Source organism: Neophocaena asiaeorientalis, unplaced genomic scaffold (assembly GCF_003031525.2).
Source record: "Neophocaena asiaeorientalis asiaeorientalis breed wild unplaced genomic scaffold, Neophocaena_asiaeorientalis_V1.1 scaffold2, whole genome shotgun sequence".
Taxonomy (NCBI): domain Eukaryota; kingdom Metazoa; phylum Chordata; class Mammalia; order Artiodactyla; family Phocoenidae; genus Neophocaena; species Neophocaena asiaeorientalis.
Genome location: NW_020172182.1, coordinates 266,024 through 281,796, shown reverse-complemented (window position 1 = coordinate 281,796; position 15,773 = coordinate 266,024). Strand labels below are relative to the sequence as shown.

General features: G+C 40.7%; 1 protein-coding gene across 1 annotated transcript in view; it reads right to left on the bottom strand.

Annotated features, from left to right (window-relative positions):
- ADAM10 (ADAM metallopeptidase domain 10) overlaps window positions 1-15,086 on the bottom strand; it is a 107,932-nt gene extending 92,846 nt beyond the window's left edge. Inside the window, exon 1 of the mRNA XM_024761258.1 lies at window positions 14,764-15,086. Coding sequence (XP_024617026.1) covers window positions 14,764-14,818 — 55 coding nt within the window. The 5' untranslated portion in view covers window positions 14,819-15,086. The remainder of the gene's footprint in view (window positions 1-14,763) is intronic.
- Between the last annotated feature and the right edge of the window lie 687 nt (window positions 15,087-15,773).

The window sequence follows — 15,773 nt, the reverse complement described above, 5'->3', positions numbered from 1 at the left end:
GAGCCTAGTTCAGAAGACTAGTTTACATGCCTGTGTCCTAGTTGCAACTGAAAGGCTGGGGAATCTAAATTAAGGAGATGGAATTCATAAGGCTGAAAATGTGCCAAACAAAGCAAGGTTCAAAAGGTTCTAGACAATCAAAAACCATTGCAAATAAGTGGCCTCTTAGCTTCCACTCTTGCCCCCCACCCCCGACAGTCTATTTTTCACACAGCAGAGTTATAATGTTCAAATAAAGTTACATTGTGTCACTCTTCTGCTCAAAATGTTCCACCCCTCACCCACCCCCCTCACTAGCTGTTCCCCCTCCACAGCCTTCATCATGATTTATAATCTCAAAAAAAAAGTCATAACCGTGGCTTTTAACGCTGAAGATGATCCTCATAAGGGGCTGCATTCCCCCACTCCACTTCCATACGGGTCTCACCTTATCTTCTACCACTCTCCCTTTATTCTGTGTATTACAGCCACATTAGTCTCTTTATCGTCCCTCTGCCTGAAACATCTTCCTCCAAAGCAGGGTTGGCACACTTCATTCAGATATCTACAAAATTTCTTCAGAAGCTTTCTCTGATCACCCTATCTAAAAGCTTATGTCCCAATCATACTCATTCTAATATCCTGCCCTTTCTTCATATTATTTTTTATTGACATACCCCTCTACCACCAGAAGTTCCATGAGAACAAGGACTTTGATTTGTTCAATGATGTACCCTCATTACCTAAACAGAGTAGGAAAACAGGCGCTCAGTAAATGTTTGCTGTAAGAATTAATGAATCCACTCAACGTTTCACGGAAATTTCCTTTTTCATATGAATTTATAAAGAAAGCAGCCTATACCTTGCTGATAAGAAAGCCATAAATCAATCATCAGAAAATATGATCTATGATACTCATCCAAGAAGCATCAGAATTTCTAATATGTCTAGTATTTGCAAAGTGCTACTTGTTAAAATTAAAATTATTATAGATCTGTTCGCTAGGTAAGTTTTTTTTAAATCTTCTATTGATGCTATGAGTGCATTTCAGGTATTTGTCTCTGCAATTACCTATGCAGCTTTCATCACCATTTTGCATGACTTTCTGAACAGTTAAAAATGTTATATTCCTTTTCGTAATGAAGTTTTTCAATAACCGTGGAAGTATATGGTCAACATATCTTACTTTATGTTTCAACAGTTTACCAAGCATTATCTTTATTTATAAGTCACGTGTTAGAATCCCAACTGTGCCACTTACTAGTTGAGTGATCTTGGACAAGTTACCTACCTCTCTGTGCCTCATTTTCCCTGTCTGTAAAATAAGTGAAATAGCAATATATCTATACCTAACAGTGTTGTTATATGGATTAAATTACTTAATATATATAAGGGGCTTAGAATAGTGTACAGTACATAACAGGTAAGAATTCAGTAAATTATGGTTAAATTAATTAATGAATGTATTCTCTCATTTCACCCTCATAACAACATTGCAGGGCAAGTACAATTAATCTTAGGATAAGGCACAGAGAGGTTAAGCGACCCACCCAAAACTACAAAAGTTCCTTTTATTTTTTATAAATTTATTTATTTATAAATTTATTTATTTATTTATGGCTGCATTGGGTCTTCGCTGCTGTGCACCGTCTTCCTCTAGTTGTGGCAAGCAGGGGTTATTCCGCATTGTGGTACACGGGCTTCTCATCGCGGTAGCTTCTCTTGTTGCAGAGCATGGGCTCTAGGAGCATGCGCTTCACCAGTTGTAGCATGAGGACTTGGTAGTTGTGGCTCACAGGCTCTAGAGCGCAGGCTCAGTAGTTGTGGCACACAGGCTTAGTTGCTCCACAGCACGTGGGATCTTCCCAGACCAGGGCTCGGACCCGTGTCCCCTGCACTGGCAGGCGGATTCTTAACTACTGCCCCACCAGGGCAATTCCCAAAACTTCCTTCTAGCTCAAACATTCTGTGATTCTAAATTTACCCTAAAATGAAAATGGGTTTTTTAAAGTTTCATCTTAGGAATATAGCAAAGTTTACAAGTTTTATTGAGTAAAATCAGATAACCATGAAGACGTTCTACATTTCCCCTTTTAGTCTAATTTTTGCAATGAATGACAAGTGCTAAGTGCTTTAATAATATTTTTTAACAGGAACACATAGTAGTTGAGAAAAAGCAATTTGGTTTCTATAAAGAATATTTTAACCCATTCAACCTACCTAATTCTTTTAATTAACTGGGCATATAAAACTAATGAGCAAAACCAATACACTAACAAAAATGGTATTTTCATTCCATTTTAAAGTCAATTAAAGTAAATAAGATTAATTATAAGCTTTGAAGGCTTTTTTTCCAGACATACTCTTAGAAAATTGGAATTCTTATGTAATTCATAAAAAGTGAAATTATCTAGTTCAGTGATCATTCATCTATTCACTCAGCACATACAATGGGCACTTACTATATGCACTATATACTATATGGGCATTGTTTTGGATGCTGGGAATATAGCAGCTAACAAAACAAAATTACTGACCTTAGAAAACTTTATTCTAGAGAAGGAAGGCAGACAGTAAGACAAACAAGTAAATAACTTCATTTTTGGGGGTGCATAATCAATTTATTTTATTTTATTGAAGGATATTTGATTTACAATGGTGTGTTAATTTCTCTGTACAGCAAAGTGACTCAGTTATACGTATATATTTTTTCATATTCTTTTCCATTATGGGTTATCACAGGATATTGAATAGAGTTCCCTGTGAACAAGTAAACAACTTCGGATGGCTATAAGAGTGTTATCACGGGGTGACTGGATAGAGAATGCCAAGGAAGGGGTTTGTATTATATGTATGTATTTATATGAGGTAATCAGGAGACTTCATAATATTTCAGTAAAGACTCAGAAAGAGAGCAAAGTACAACAATGTGAGTGTACTTAAATACTACTGAACCACACAGCTAAAAATGGTTAAGCTGGTAAATGTTACATGTATTTCACCACCATGTAATTTTTTTTTTAACTTAAAAAAGAAAGAGGGCTTCCCTGGTGGCGCAGTGGTTGAGAGTCCGCCTGCCGATGCAGGGGACGCTGGTTCGTGTCCCGGTCCGGGAAGATCCCACATGCCGCGGAGCGGCTGGGCCCATGAGCCATGGCCGCTGGGCCTGCGCGTCCGGAGCCTGTGCTCCGCAACGGGAGAGGCCACAACAGTGAGAGGCCCGCGTACCACAAAAAAAAAAAAAAAAAAAAAAAAAAAAAAAGAAAGAGGGTAGATAATACAGCAATCTAAGGGGAAAACTGTTCCATGTAAAAGGATCAGCAAGTGCAAAATCCCTGAGACAGGAGCAAGCCTGGCAATTTTTAAAGAGCTCTGCGTGGCTGGAGCAGAAATGAACAGTGGGGATGGACTGGGGGCAGGAGGTAGGGAAAATAAGCATACATGTACCTCAGGTAGGGCCTTAGAAGCCACTATAAGGACATCGGATTTTACTTAAAATATTAAGCCACTGAATGGGTTTTTTAATTTATTTTGCTATTACTTTTTTGTTGAGGTACAATTCACAGAACATAAACCTCACCATTTTAACCATTTTAAAGTATACAATGTACCAGTGGACGGTTTTGACCAAAGCAGCTTTTGAACACAATCACATCGACTGCTATGTTGAGAAGAGACTGGGAGAACAAGAGAACAGGGAGAAGAGTTAGCAGGTTTTACGGTAATTAAAGTGAGATGGATGCTGTAGCGGTGGAGCTAATGAGAAGTTGTCAAAATTTGCATATACTCTAAAGGAGAAGCTGACAGGATTTGCATGCAGGGTGTAAGTGAAAAGAGGAATCAAGGATAACTCAAAAGTATTCTGCCTAAGCAACTTAAGAATGGACCTCCCATTTACTGAGATGGGAAAGACTACAGGAAAAAAGACTGGGGTAAGAGGAATCAGAGGTTTGGTTTTGGACATGTTAAGTTTCAGATGCCCACCAGACATCTAGCTGGAGATGTAGCTGGGAAACAGGAGTCTAGAATTCAAGAGAGAGTCCTGGGCTGGAGATACAAATATAGAGGTCATCATCATATTAGGGGTTATTTAACACAACTAATAAGTAAGTACCAGCACAGAAACAACTTCTTCCAAAGGTCTGTTGCCATTTAAATTAACATGTGATTTGTGGCCCATAACAGACTACTATTTTCTTCCTCTAATTTAAATCCTTTATTTAGATGAAATAGATCTGTACAAAAGGAATCATAGCCTACAAGTCTAGGAGTAAAAAACAAAACAACAACAAACAATGCAAAAAAACTAATGTTCTGTGGCTGCCCCTGAATACAGAACTGGAGCTTCTTTTATCACTGATACATTACCCAAGCAGGGCAACATGAATGACAGGGAAGGTAACAGGAAGGACTCAATGGACCGCAATCTTTTAACTCCTTTTCTCCCTTTGGACGGCAATCTTTAACTTCTTTTCTCCCTTCTGATAAAGAATAGAATACTCACTGAAGACTTTCTCATGTAAAGTCCTTAACAATGGAGAAACAGATCTGTTACTAGACAATGATGAAAATAAAGTACATTTAACCTAGAGTACAGTAAGATGTTATTAATCTGACATCAAAGGAAAATGACAGGTTCCACTGAGCAAAATTTCTAGATAATTGGGGTTTATCTATGTGCCTAATATCTTTCCTTTTGAACCATTACTGATTTTTTTTCCCCTCTACTTTAACATCTTCTTGAGCCAGGCTCACCCTTATTAACATCTTTAACCTAAGAGGTCATAATGAGGTCATAACCTCTAGGCTATTATGTTATTGTGCCATTGTTCCTACATAAAATAGCTCCATCCTGCTGTGTAGTTATTCTGTCAATGTCTCCTTTCTCTACTATTACTCTTTTTTACCTATACATAAAAGCATACCAACAGTGTTTTACTTTCTAGTCCTTAGTTGTAGTTGCCATAAATCTGGCCTTCACAAAACATATAATAAACTCATATGGTACTTAGTACCTACAAGCTCCGTGGGAAATTTGAACAATTAAAAAATAAAAAAGAATCTTCTTGGTCATGTAAGGACAATGTCCTTAACCTTACGAGATGCATACTTAAGATTTTAAGGGTATCAACTTACTTTAGGGGTTCAGAACAAAAAAAGAGAATACATATTAAGAGCGATAAAGCAAACGTGGTGAAAGATAACCACTAATAAACTTAGGTTAAAGGTATATAAATGTTAACTGGACTATATATACTTCCAACTTTTCAGAAAATACATACATTTTTAAGATAAAAAGTTAGGAAAAATTAAACAGTATATCAAGCAAATGCCTATGTGTAAAATTGGTAGAAGAATAATTGGACTGGACCTATAAGATGGAGAAAACATATAATTAATTTTCAAAAAAAAAAAAACTAAAAAAGTAAAGCAACACCAAAAAAAAAAAAAAATCACCTACAATACAAGAATGGCAGAAAAATGGCCAGCAGGTTCTAAGTAGAAAAAACAACTCGGTCTCCTTGCCACTGGAGATCTTAAGGCGCTCTCTCCCTTTCCACAATTTGAGAACAGTATTTTATTTCCTGTGACTGTTTTCAAAGTCACCAGGATAATTGTATTTACTAAAGGTAATCCAACTTTAAAAAATGTTTTTTTCTTTTTCCGTATCACAAAAGTTTTGTAATAGATACTTTTGTAAAAGATATAACCTATATCTCACCATGAAGAGATTTAGTATCTGTCCTCAAGCTTTTAAAAAATGAATACATGTATAGGGGGCTTCCCTGGTGGCGCAGTGGTTGAGAGTCTGCCTGCCGATGCAGGGGACTCAGGTTCGTGCCCCAGTCCGGGAAGATCCCACATGCCGAGGAGCGGCTAGGCCCGTGAGCCATGGCCGCTGAGCCTGCGCGTCCGGAGCCTGTGCTCCGAAACGGGAGAGGCCACAACAGTGAGAGGCCCGTGTACCACACACACACACACACAAAAAGAATACATGTATAAATTTATCTGTGACAAAACTGAAATGGTATTATGCATAAAATGTTCTCTAAGATGCTTCTCCCGTCTTAACTGTAAACTTTCTAATGTGAAAAAAAAACGAAGAAAAACAAAAAACCTTTCAAAGAACCTGACTGACGAAAAGTCAAATGGCTCAAATACTATAAGTACAAAGAGCCTAAATTATGCTCTGATGGCAAAATGACCCAATCTTCGTACAAAGGCAGAATCTAACAACCTCATTATACTTTAAGAATCATACCTGGAATATAGTAAGTATACCATAAATTCTAACCATTATGATTATTTCCCATATTCCATGGGTAGGCAGCATCTTACTTCTCAGGAATGCTTGCAAACAAAAGCTTCCTTCCTCGGGCTTCCCTGGTGGCGCAGTGGTTGAGAGTCCGCCTGCCGATGCAGGGGACACAGGAAGATCCCACATGCCGCGGAGCGGCTGGGCCCGTGAGCCATGGCCGCTGAGCCTGCGCGTCCGGAGCCTGTGCTCCGCAACAGGAGAGGCCACAGCAGTGAGAGGCTCGCGGCCCACAAAAAAAAAAAAAAAAAAAAAAGGGCAAAAAAACGCAGAATGAAAATTTCATTAACATCGGGGGGAAAAACAGAGTATATCTTACTGATGGTGGATAACACCTTTTTGTGGGAGAGCAATATTATGTAAGAAATAAATTTGTTTTCCTATTAATATCAAAGAAAGTTGACAGTACAGTCTTAAGGATGGGGGAAAGAAATCTGCAAAAATCTTTTGACATTACATATCTCCCTATTTACAGAAAAACTCAATTACAATAAATGAGAGGATGTGTAAGAATAAGCTAAGGCTGGCACACTTCCATTCGTCAGAAAAATTACTTGTAATCAAGTTGTTTTCTACAGACTTTTCACTTGTGTAATTTTAAAATTAGGAACCAAGAGCATTTTTCCACAACTTTAAAGTGTATTTCCTTCCTAAGGAACTTGAGTCATCAACTGTGTCTGAGGCATCACACTGGGTTGACCAATGCTTCTTATATTTGATATGTATTCACTCTGATCTTGAAGCACTAAATACCATTAACAAAGCTGTTCTCTTGTATGACAAAGGTAGACTTCCAGGAACTATAGTGTCCTATATTTCAGCAATATACTTAAGTGCCTTTACTGCAGTCTTGGAAAAGTTACTTCTAAATTGTGACTTCAAACTTAAGCCACAGTATCTATTTCTTCACTAGAAACCAGTCAAATCATTTTCTACAAATATCTACACCTAAGAGTTACAAATGAAAGCTCAAAATAGGAGAGTATGTCTACAATTATAAGCATATTCCAACATACCCACTTTTTCAGATATGCTCGTCTCTAAGAATTAAAAATAGTAAAGTTAGCTGGCTCAAAGTGAAATTATAAACTATAAATTTTAAACTAAATCTATCACAAAGGACATAAAACATCGATAGTGAAAACCTACCAATTGTATTAAACTTCAACTACTTATGAAATACAACTTAAAAATCCAAAAGTGGAATAGGTACATAATTTAGATTTCTATGCTGATTTGAAATGCCTTTACACCATTTCAAGTAAATGCAAACGTAAGTACAGAGAAGGGACTTTGACTTTCAGCCCACCACACATACACACACACATATACACATACACACACACACACACACAAAATGGCTCCAGCCACCACTGCAATGTTGATATATATTTACCCCACACTTTGCATTTTATCCTAAACCTACTCTCAGCACCCCACCCTTCTCCCATATTGTACCCCAAACCATCTGCCTCCACCTCCTTCCAGGAAATCTGATGTGTAAATAAAACAATTCTGCCAAAGGTGCTACCAATGACAATAAGGGGAGGGAGGGATGGAGTTATGAAAAAGACATGAAAGTTTTTGAGTACTTATGAGTTAAAATTTTGAAGAAAATAAATTGTGAAAAGTTGAAGTTGAATAGAACTAATTCTGAAGAGAGATTTGCAGAGTAAGCTACTGGTTAAGTGCCTCAAAGTATCTTTCCACAGAAACTAAAATCCTGCTAATCCATGACTCTTCTGGGTTAACAAGAAACTGGTTTGCTTTGGTTTTTAGATAATCCTCATGGGCTATCAGTCATTCAATCACTATTATAAATTAAGAGAATCAGATTTTCTTCCCAAATGCAAACTCAAAGATGAAGAATGGGCAATGCTGGAAAAAAAATTTTTTCCTAACTGTAGTGCACAGAACACTGGAGGAGGAAGGCTTCAACAGGATAAGAATATGGGGAGTTTATGTGACTTGAATAATCAAGACAGTAAGCTATCAGAAATAACAAAAACAATAAAAAAGATGAAGAGGACAAAGACAGCAAATTCCTGCTAGAGCAGAGTTTCTCAGCCTCAGCCCTAGAGACATCTTGGCCCGATAATTCTTTGCTGTGTGGGGGCTGCCCTATGCATTGTAAAAGATGTTTCACAGAGTCTCTGGCTTCTACCCACTAGACGCTAGTAAGCATCCCTCAAGTTGTGACAACCAAAACTATCTCCAGACTACTTATAAATATTTCAGTGTCTGCTTGTGTATACATTTTAACTACACATTAATTTTTTAAAAGCTACAAAACCACATAAATACTATGATGTAAATTCATAATAACAGGCATTTTAAAAGACTGAATGATTAATATTAAAAAGTGATAGAACTGTGTGTGTTCAAGAAGGAATTATGGATTTCTCAAATTCTAGTTGCTAATGTTTGATAATGATGTTCTAGTATTTCAACTTTTAAAAATACATTTATTTATCTATATTTTGTAACTAACAGATTCCAAATGAAATTAGGCCTGGAAACAACATATTTTTAACAATATTTGCACAGCACTTTATAATCTCTTCAGCATTTTACAAACTTATCCCACTTAATTCTTAGGAAAAAAGAAGCAAATTAATATTCTGCCCAATTCATAAGTATAGGATTCTATCCATATTCTTTTGAAAATTAAATCCAAAGTTCAAAGTTGTTCAAAAAATATGTGTACATATATATCCCTTGCAATCATTAATGCAAACAAAAATAAACGAAAGGAAATTCTGCTCCACAAATCATATATGTACATTTGCCTCAAACGCAGAAGTCACATTCTTTTCCCCAATTTGTGTCTGAAATAGGAATTTCACAATTCATATATAATCAACAGTATCAAGCATATTCTTTTCTCACTGTTGTGGCCTCTCCCGTTGCGGAGCACAAGCTCCAGACGCGCAGGCTCAGCGGCCATGGCTCACGGGACCAGCCACTCTGCAGCATGTGGGATCTTCCCGGACCGGGGCACGAACCCGCGTCCCCTGCATCGGCAGGCGGACTCTCAACCATTGCGCCACCAGGGAAGCCCTCAAGCATATTCTTGAACTGAAGAGCCTAATTCCAACTGAAGGACAGTAAATATATACTTGTAAGGTAAAAATATACTCGTTAATGTACCTTTAACTTCTCCCCTCCACCTCAAATTCACCAAACTTCTATCTCCCAACTGTCAGGAACAGTGCTTCCCAAGTGACTAACCACAGATTATTGAAGGACTGTGCAAAGTTTTAACCAATGCCCAACAAAAGTATTAGTTTGCAAGTAGGATAAAATTCAACTCTGACACACATCCCAACCTATAACCTTCAATCTAGATTCAAGATCTTAGACACTTTCAACTTCAAAGGCTGAGGTCCTCAAAGCTTTATAAAACTACACTCTCTCCAATGCAACAGCCTCTAAGATCCAAACTCAACACAGAGTAAGCCCTCAATAAATTGTGATACCTTCACATTAAACATTTGCCAAGTTTTACTAGTTTTTCTTCCATATGATTTCTTGTTGTACCCGTATTTGTTTCTACAATCACTACCCTAACCCAGGACTCAATCACCCAGTTCATCAAGCAGCTAATTTATTCCTTATTGTATCACATATCCCAACTGCTCAGCCAACCAAAATTCCACAATACTCTTCTTCATAGTTATCATGGCCTATTATATGAATAATGAGAGTCCCAGTCATTATGGCCCAGTTAGCATTTCTCCTTATTTCCTGCCATGGACTCTCCATTCCAGGCAAGTAAGCCTACATGCATCTTACTACACTATAAGCCATTCTCTTCTATCTCAAAAAGCTCTCCCCAACTGGCTGATGTCCCTCCAGCTTAATAAATCCTCATTTCACTGCAGCTACAATACATAATTGGAACTCTATTTTTATATCTTGGCATTTCTGTCTACTCTGACAAACTCAATGTTTTTTCTTCTCTTCTCACTCGAGACTGTGCCGTCATGACTCCTACGAGCCATAGACATACAATAAACACTGGTGACTAAACAGCAATGTTCTAACTGTACATGTTCTCACATTGTTTAATTGGAATTGTAGTAGCTTCAGAATGAATTCACCCAACATCAAAGAGAGTCTACACCCCCTGAGAACTATTCTCAGTACTGCTATTTCCTGCAACCTAGCTAGGACAGGACTGTTCCCACCCCAGCAGTCCTAAGGCAAAGCCTTCACACTGCTAGACAGCAGTGTTACTGCCCTCATAGGAATCTAACTGGCAGGATTATTCCAGTTTTTCCATTTATCCTTAGTATTGCTCCCTTTTCCAAGTACAAAATTTGACAGCTAAAGCAAGTTTAGCCCAAAACTGTAAGCTGTTCTTATACTAAACTTCCATCATTTAAGATTAAATTCAGCCCATTTAAAAGGGACACAGGGGTTTCCCTGGTGGCACAGTGGTTAAGAATTCGCCTGCCAATACAGGGGACACGGGTTTGAGCCCTGGTCCGGGAAGAACCCACATGCTACGGAGCAACTAAGCCCGTGCACCACAACTACTGAGCCTGTGTGCCACAACTACTGAGGCTGTGTGCCACAACTACTGAAGCCAGCGCACCTAGAGCCCATGCTCCCCAACAAGAGAAGCCATCTCAATGAGAAGTCTGCACACCACAACGAAGAATAGCCCCCGCCATCTGCAACTAGAGAAAGCCCGTGTGCAGCAACAAAGACCCAACGCAGGCAATAATTAATTAATTAATTATTTTAAAAAAGGTATGAGGGGGCAATGGGTAAAATGCCTAGGCTTTGAGGTCAAACTGGCTTGGGTCTGAATATCTAATTCACCACTTAGCAGGTGGATGATGCCAGAAAAATTATTTCTTCAAGCCTGTTTCTTCAAATGTAAAATATCACCACTCCCTCATACATGTTGAAAAGCGAAACTTCTAACAATATCAGATACACAGCAGACATCACAGAAATGTCCCTTTACTCTCCCTGCTCCATCCTACAAGTCCGTAAGATAATTTTTAAAATATTAGATAATAAACACCCTTGAAGATCTTAAACAAGTTATAAAACGGAGATCAGAAAAGACAGAGGTGCTTGCCGTGCCCAGTTCTCTCAAACCCTGCTACTCAGAGAGGTCCTGTACACACACAGAAAAGATACTGCTAATGTAGGGGATGGCTTGAAATGGGCCTTCTCAAGATGATACAGCTAACTGGATTATCAATCTCAGGTTGAAAAGATGAAGAGTCAGAGCTCCTTAAAGATAAAAGACAGGACTTCCCTGGTGGCGCAGTGGTTAAGAATCCGCCTACCAATGTAGAGGACATGGGTTCGAGCCCTATTCCAGGAAGATCCCACATGCTGTGGAGCAACTAAGCCCGTGTACCACAAATACTGAGCCTGCGCTCTAGAGCCCACTAGCCACAACTACTGAGCCCACGTGCTGCAACTACTGAAGCCCGTGCGCCTAGAGCCCGTGCTCAGCAACAAGAGAAGCCACCGCAAGGAGAAGCCTGCGCTCCGCAATGAAGAGCAGCCCCCGCTCGCCACAACTAGAGAAAGCCCACACGCAGCAACGAAGACCCAACGCAGTCAAAAATAAATAAATTTATTTTAAAAAAGATGAAGACAAGAAGTCTGTCCCCTTTATTAATTTCATCATAGGCCCTTACTTGCTGGTAAAAGTGAAATAGTTTAAGCTTAAACTTTGATACTTTTAATACTTTTGGCCAAACTTCCAGAAAACTTATTTCTTTATAATGCATGCTACAAAGCGAAGCATTTACACCAGATTTTTTTAATATAAAAAACATGTCGGAATTCCCTGTAAGTCCAGTGGTTAAGACTCCGCACTCTCACTGCCAAGGGCCCCAGTTGGATCCCTGGTCATCGGGGAACTTAGATCCCCACGAGCCGTGCCTCCATCAAAAAAAAGTGTCATATTCTAAAGTTCATTTAAAGTATGATTTCATTAAACCAAAACATGGGATTGAATTTACTGCTACAGCTGAAATCCCTGTGGACCTCTCAAACACACCAATTAATTTTTTTAAAGAGGAGAAAGAAAAAACATCAACTCACCAACATATTTGTGTTAAAACGTATAATTCACACATACATAAAAATTCTTTGGGCTATACTTAATCAGAAGTTCTAATAAATTTATAATGTGGTTGCATAAAATAAAGTATTTTTATGTATATATTTGAGTCATGTCTAAATAGACATTAAACTCTAGAAAATTTATGGTATCTTCCTACAAATACAGCATAGGCTGGGACATGTGCAAGAAATGGACAACTTTAGGAAAGTTTAGTTTTATGATTCTAAACACATTCTCTTTTCCAGCTTCCCACCAACACACTAAGAGCAAGAAAAAACTAATGCAAAACAGTGACTGACAAATCGGATAGGGGAAAGCGACTAAAAAGGATAATTAAGTACCTAAAAATGATTTATACTTTAAAGTTAAATCCATATTTCCACGACAGCTTCTTCTAATCTACACATATTCAGTCTCTCATAAGAGAATCTGAATGTATTCTATCATCCTCATAAAAACTTCTTACAAACTTGACCATAAAAGCTCAGATTTGTAATTAAAATATTATATATTACAATTAAATTACAAATATATCCATACACCCAAAAGCTACAATCTTGATGCTAATTTTAAAATAAAAGATTTCTTAGTGTCTTTTTGAAAAAGTTCTGCTTAAAACAAACATCAAAAAGTAAGTAGCCTTTTAACCAATGTTTAATGTGAAATGGTACTTTATAAATGACTCCAGAGTTCTGAATTTAGAAAATTTTCGTTTAAAAAGGGCCTTAGCCCACACAGATTATGCTGTCAATTTATACTTTTTCTTCGACCATCAGAATACACCAGTTTCTATTCTTACTGTTTCACTCTTGAAAATCAAAGGACATTTTATAGACTACTCATCAGGAGTTTAAACTGCCTCACGTGGACGCCTTACTTTTTACTACCTCATAGAAACCGGTGTCTAACAAAAAGTGAAAACAGAAATTTCTTGTAAGTCACATTTAGAACTTAAATACAAATGTAAAAACAAAGGCCCTTATAGAGGGTATCCAGCACAGATATTTCAAACTAAACATCTACTAGAAGCTCCTAATCTGTTTCATTAGAAAATGAACACTACAAACTACAATAGAAGTCTACCTACAAAGTATCATCCTCAGACGAAGTAGAAGACAGGACAAAAATATGCTTGGCTCTGCAGTCAAAGTTACAAAGAAAAGAACGAAAACAATCCACTACATGAAATATTCAGATATTTTCTAAATTATCAAATTTGTCTATATTAATCCAAAGCACTCCGGAAAAACTTCCAATCCAATTCTCTTAAACATATTTTAAGGTCTTTAAGTATACTATGGAGGAAGTCAAAAAGTTAACCTAAAATAAAGCACTTTACACAACAACAAAATGATGCAGTTGGTCCTGGGATACACTGGAAATGAAAATCGTCTTCAAAACTGGAGTAATCAAGAAATTATACGCTTTTAGCACACTTAACGCCAACGTGGGGGGTGGAGGGTTGCCACTGTTTTGACAATCCACTAATTACACTGTTATGTCTACTCCACCTGAGAGTTTAAGAAAACTCTTCAAGTTGGGTCACCGAGGGACGGTCCCTCTAAAAGACGCAATCCAACCTACAGATCAGTGAACATCCCGAAAACGGCTTATCTTTCTCCCCACCAAAACCTTTCCCCTGGGCAACAAAATGTTTGCACTGAACATAAACACACCCTCCCGCTATCTCTCTTCGAATACCCGGACAGAGGCGGGGCACTCTGGAGAGCGGTAGGCGCCCGGCTCAGACGAGAAGGAGACCACTGTTACCCCTCCACGGGCGGCCCCTCTGCAGAACCGGGTCGGTCTGGATCGCCGCGCCCGGTAAAGAACAATACAATCGCAACTTCCTACGAGCCTGCGCGGCGGTTCTCCGCGACTAAGCGGACTCCGGAATTCGCCACCGGGCAAGAGCTGGGGGCGGAAGGGTGAGGAGGGTGAGCGCGGGACCAGGATGGCAAAGACCGGCGGCCCCGCGGCAGTTGCCCGCCCCGGCGCCCGTCGAGCAGGCTGGAGGGATGGTGCTGCCGGCCTGAGCACCACCGGCTCTCGCCTGGCGACCCGGATCTCGACTTTGCTTCTCAGGCAGGCGACCCCAGGCTCCCCTGCTGCTGGGGCGGCAGGGGGCGGGAAAGGCCTCGCCGAAGGCTCGGAGCCTCCTCGGCCCGCCACGGAAGGGAACGCGGTCACGGCGCGGGGGACAATAGGGAGCGGGGAGCGCTGCGCGCCCGAGTGGCGCCGCCGGCCGGCCGGGCTGACTGACGCGCCAGCCACACGGAGCGACTGGGCTCCGCTCGGCCCGGCCGCCGCTGCCGCTGCGCGGTCTGCCGTGCTCACCGCGCCCCCGGCTCTCGGGGTCGTGCCTCACCTCCCAGTCCCGCTGCCCAGGAGAGGAGCAGAATTAACACTCTCAGAAACACCATCTTCCGCTGCCGCTGCCACCGCCTCCTCCTCACGGGTTAACAGCAGCACATCGATCCGGAGGGAGAAGCTGAAGAGGCTTGGTCCGGAGCCTCCACGGGGAGCCGGGACCTCCCCTGGCAGGAGAAACGGCGAAGCACCTCCCTCTCGCCCCACTTCAGGGGCCGGCAAAGCTCCCAGCACCTCCAAAACAGGGACCTCCCTCCCCCTCGTTCGTTTCCTTCCTCCCTTCCCCGCTTTCCTTCCCTCGCTCCTTCCCTCTTCTCTACCTCCCTCCCCTCGAGCCCGGTACCTCCGCCTCCTTCCTTGCCACGTGACCGGCGAGCGCCCAACCAGCAGGCGGAGCCGCACCCCTTCCTCCCGCCCCTCCCCCTCCCCCAGGTGCCCCAGGGGCGCGCGCATGCGCGCTGCGGCTGGTTCCCGGGCTCCTAGGCCAGCAGCTGCTTCCTGTCCGCAGGCGGAGAGCGGGGATTGGGCTTGGGAGGCGGGGTTTCCTGGGGTTCCGCCCCCGGACCGGAGCGCAAATCTGCGGACCGCGTAGGGCTGATTCTTAGAGCTGCTGAGAATTGTCTCTTGGGTTAAAATGGGAGAGTCAAGGGGCAGCTGTCCACTTCTTAACTTCACAGGGAATGGAGATTTTGGTTACTTCTTTTTTTGCCTCTCAGAGTGCACGACGTCTACTAAGTAAACAAAAGCAAAGTCCCCCACCAAAAAAGCCAAGTGCGAACAAGCGGTAATTACAAAGGAGACAGCCGCCAACAATCAGAACCTAAATGTAAAGACCTTCCAGCCGCAGAAACACAGCCTGTCATATCTTTCTGATCGCTTTACAAATTTGTGGCACAGATCAGGCCTTAGCCATACTGAAAGCATGCCGCCTCAACCACAGGGTACGGAATCTCTAGCCTGAAAAATGTCCTATTTACCACTCTCTCTGTTCCATCTCTGAACAGAACT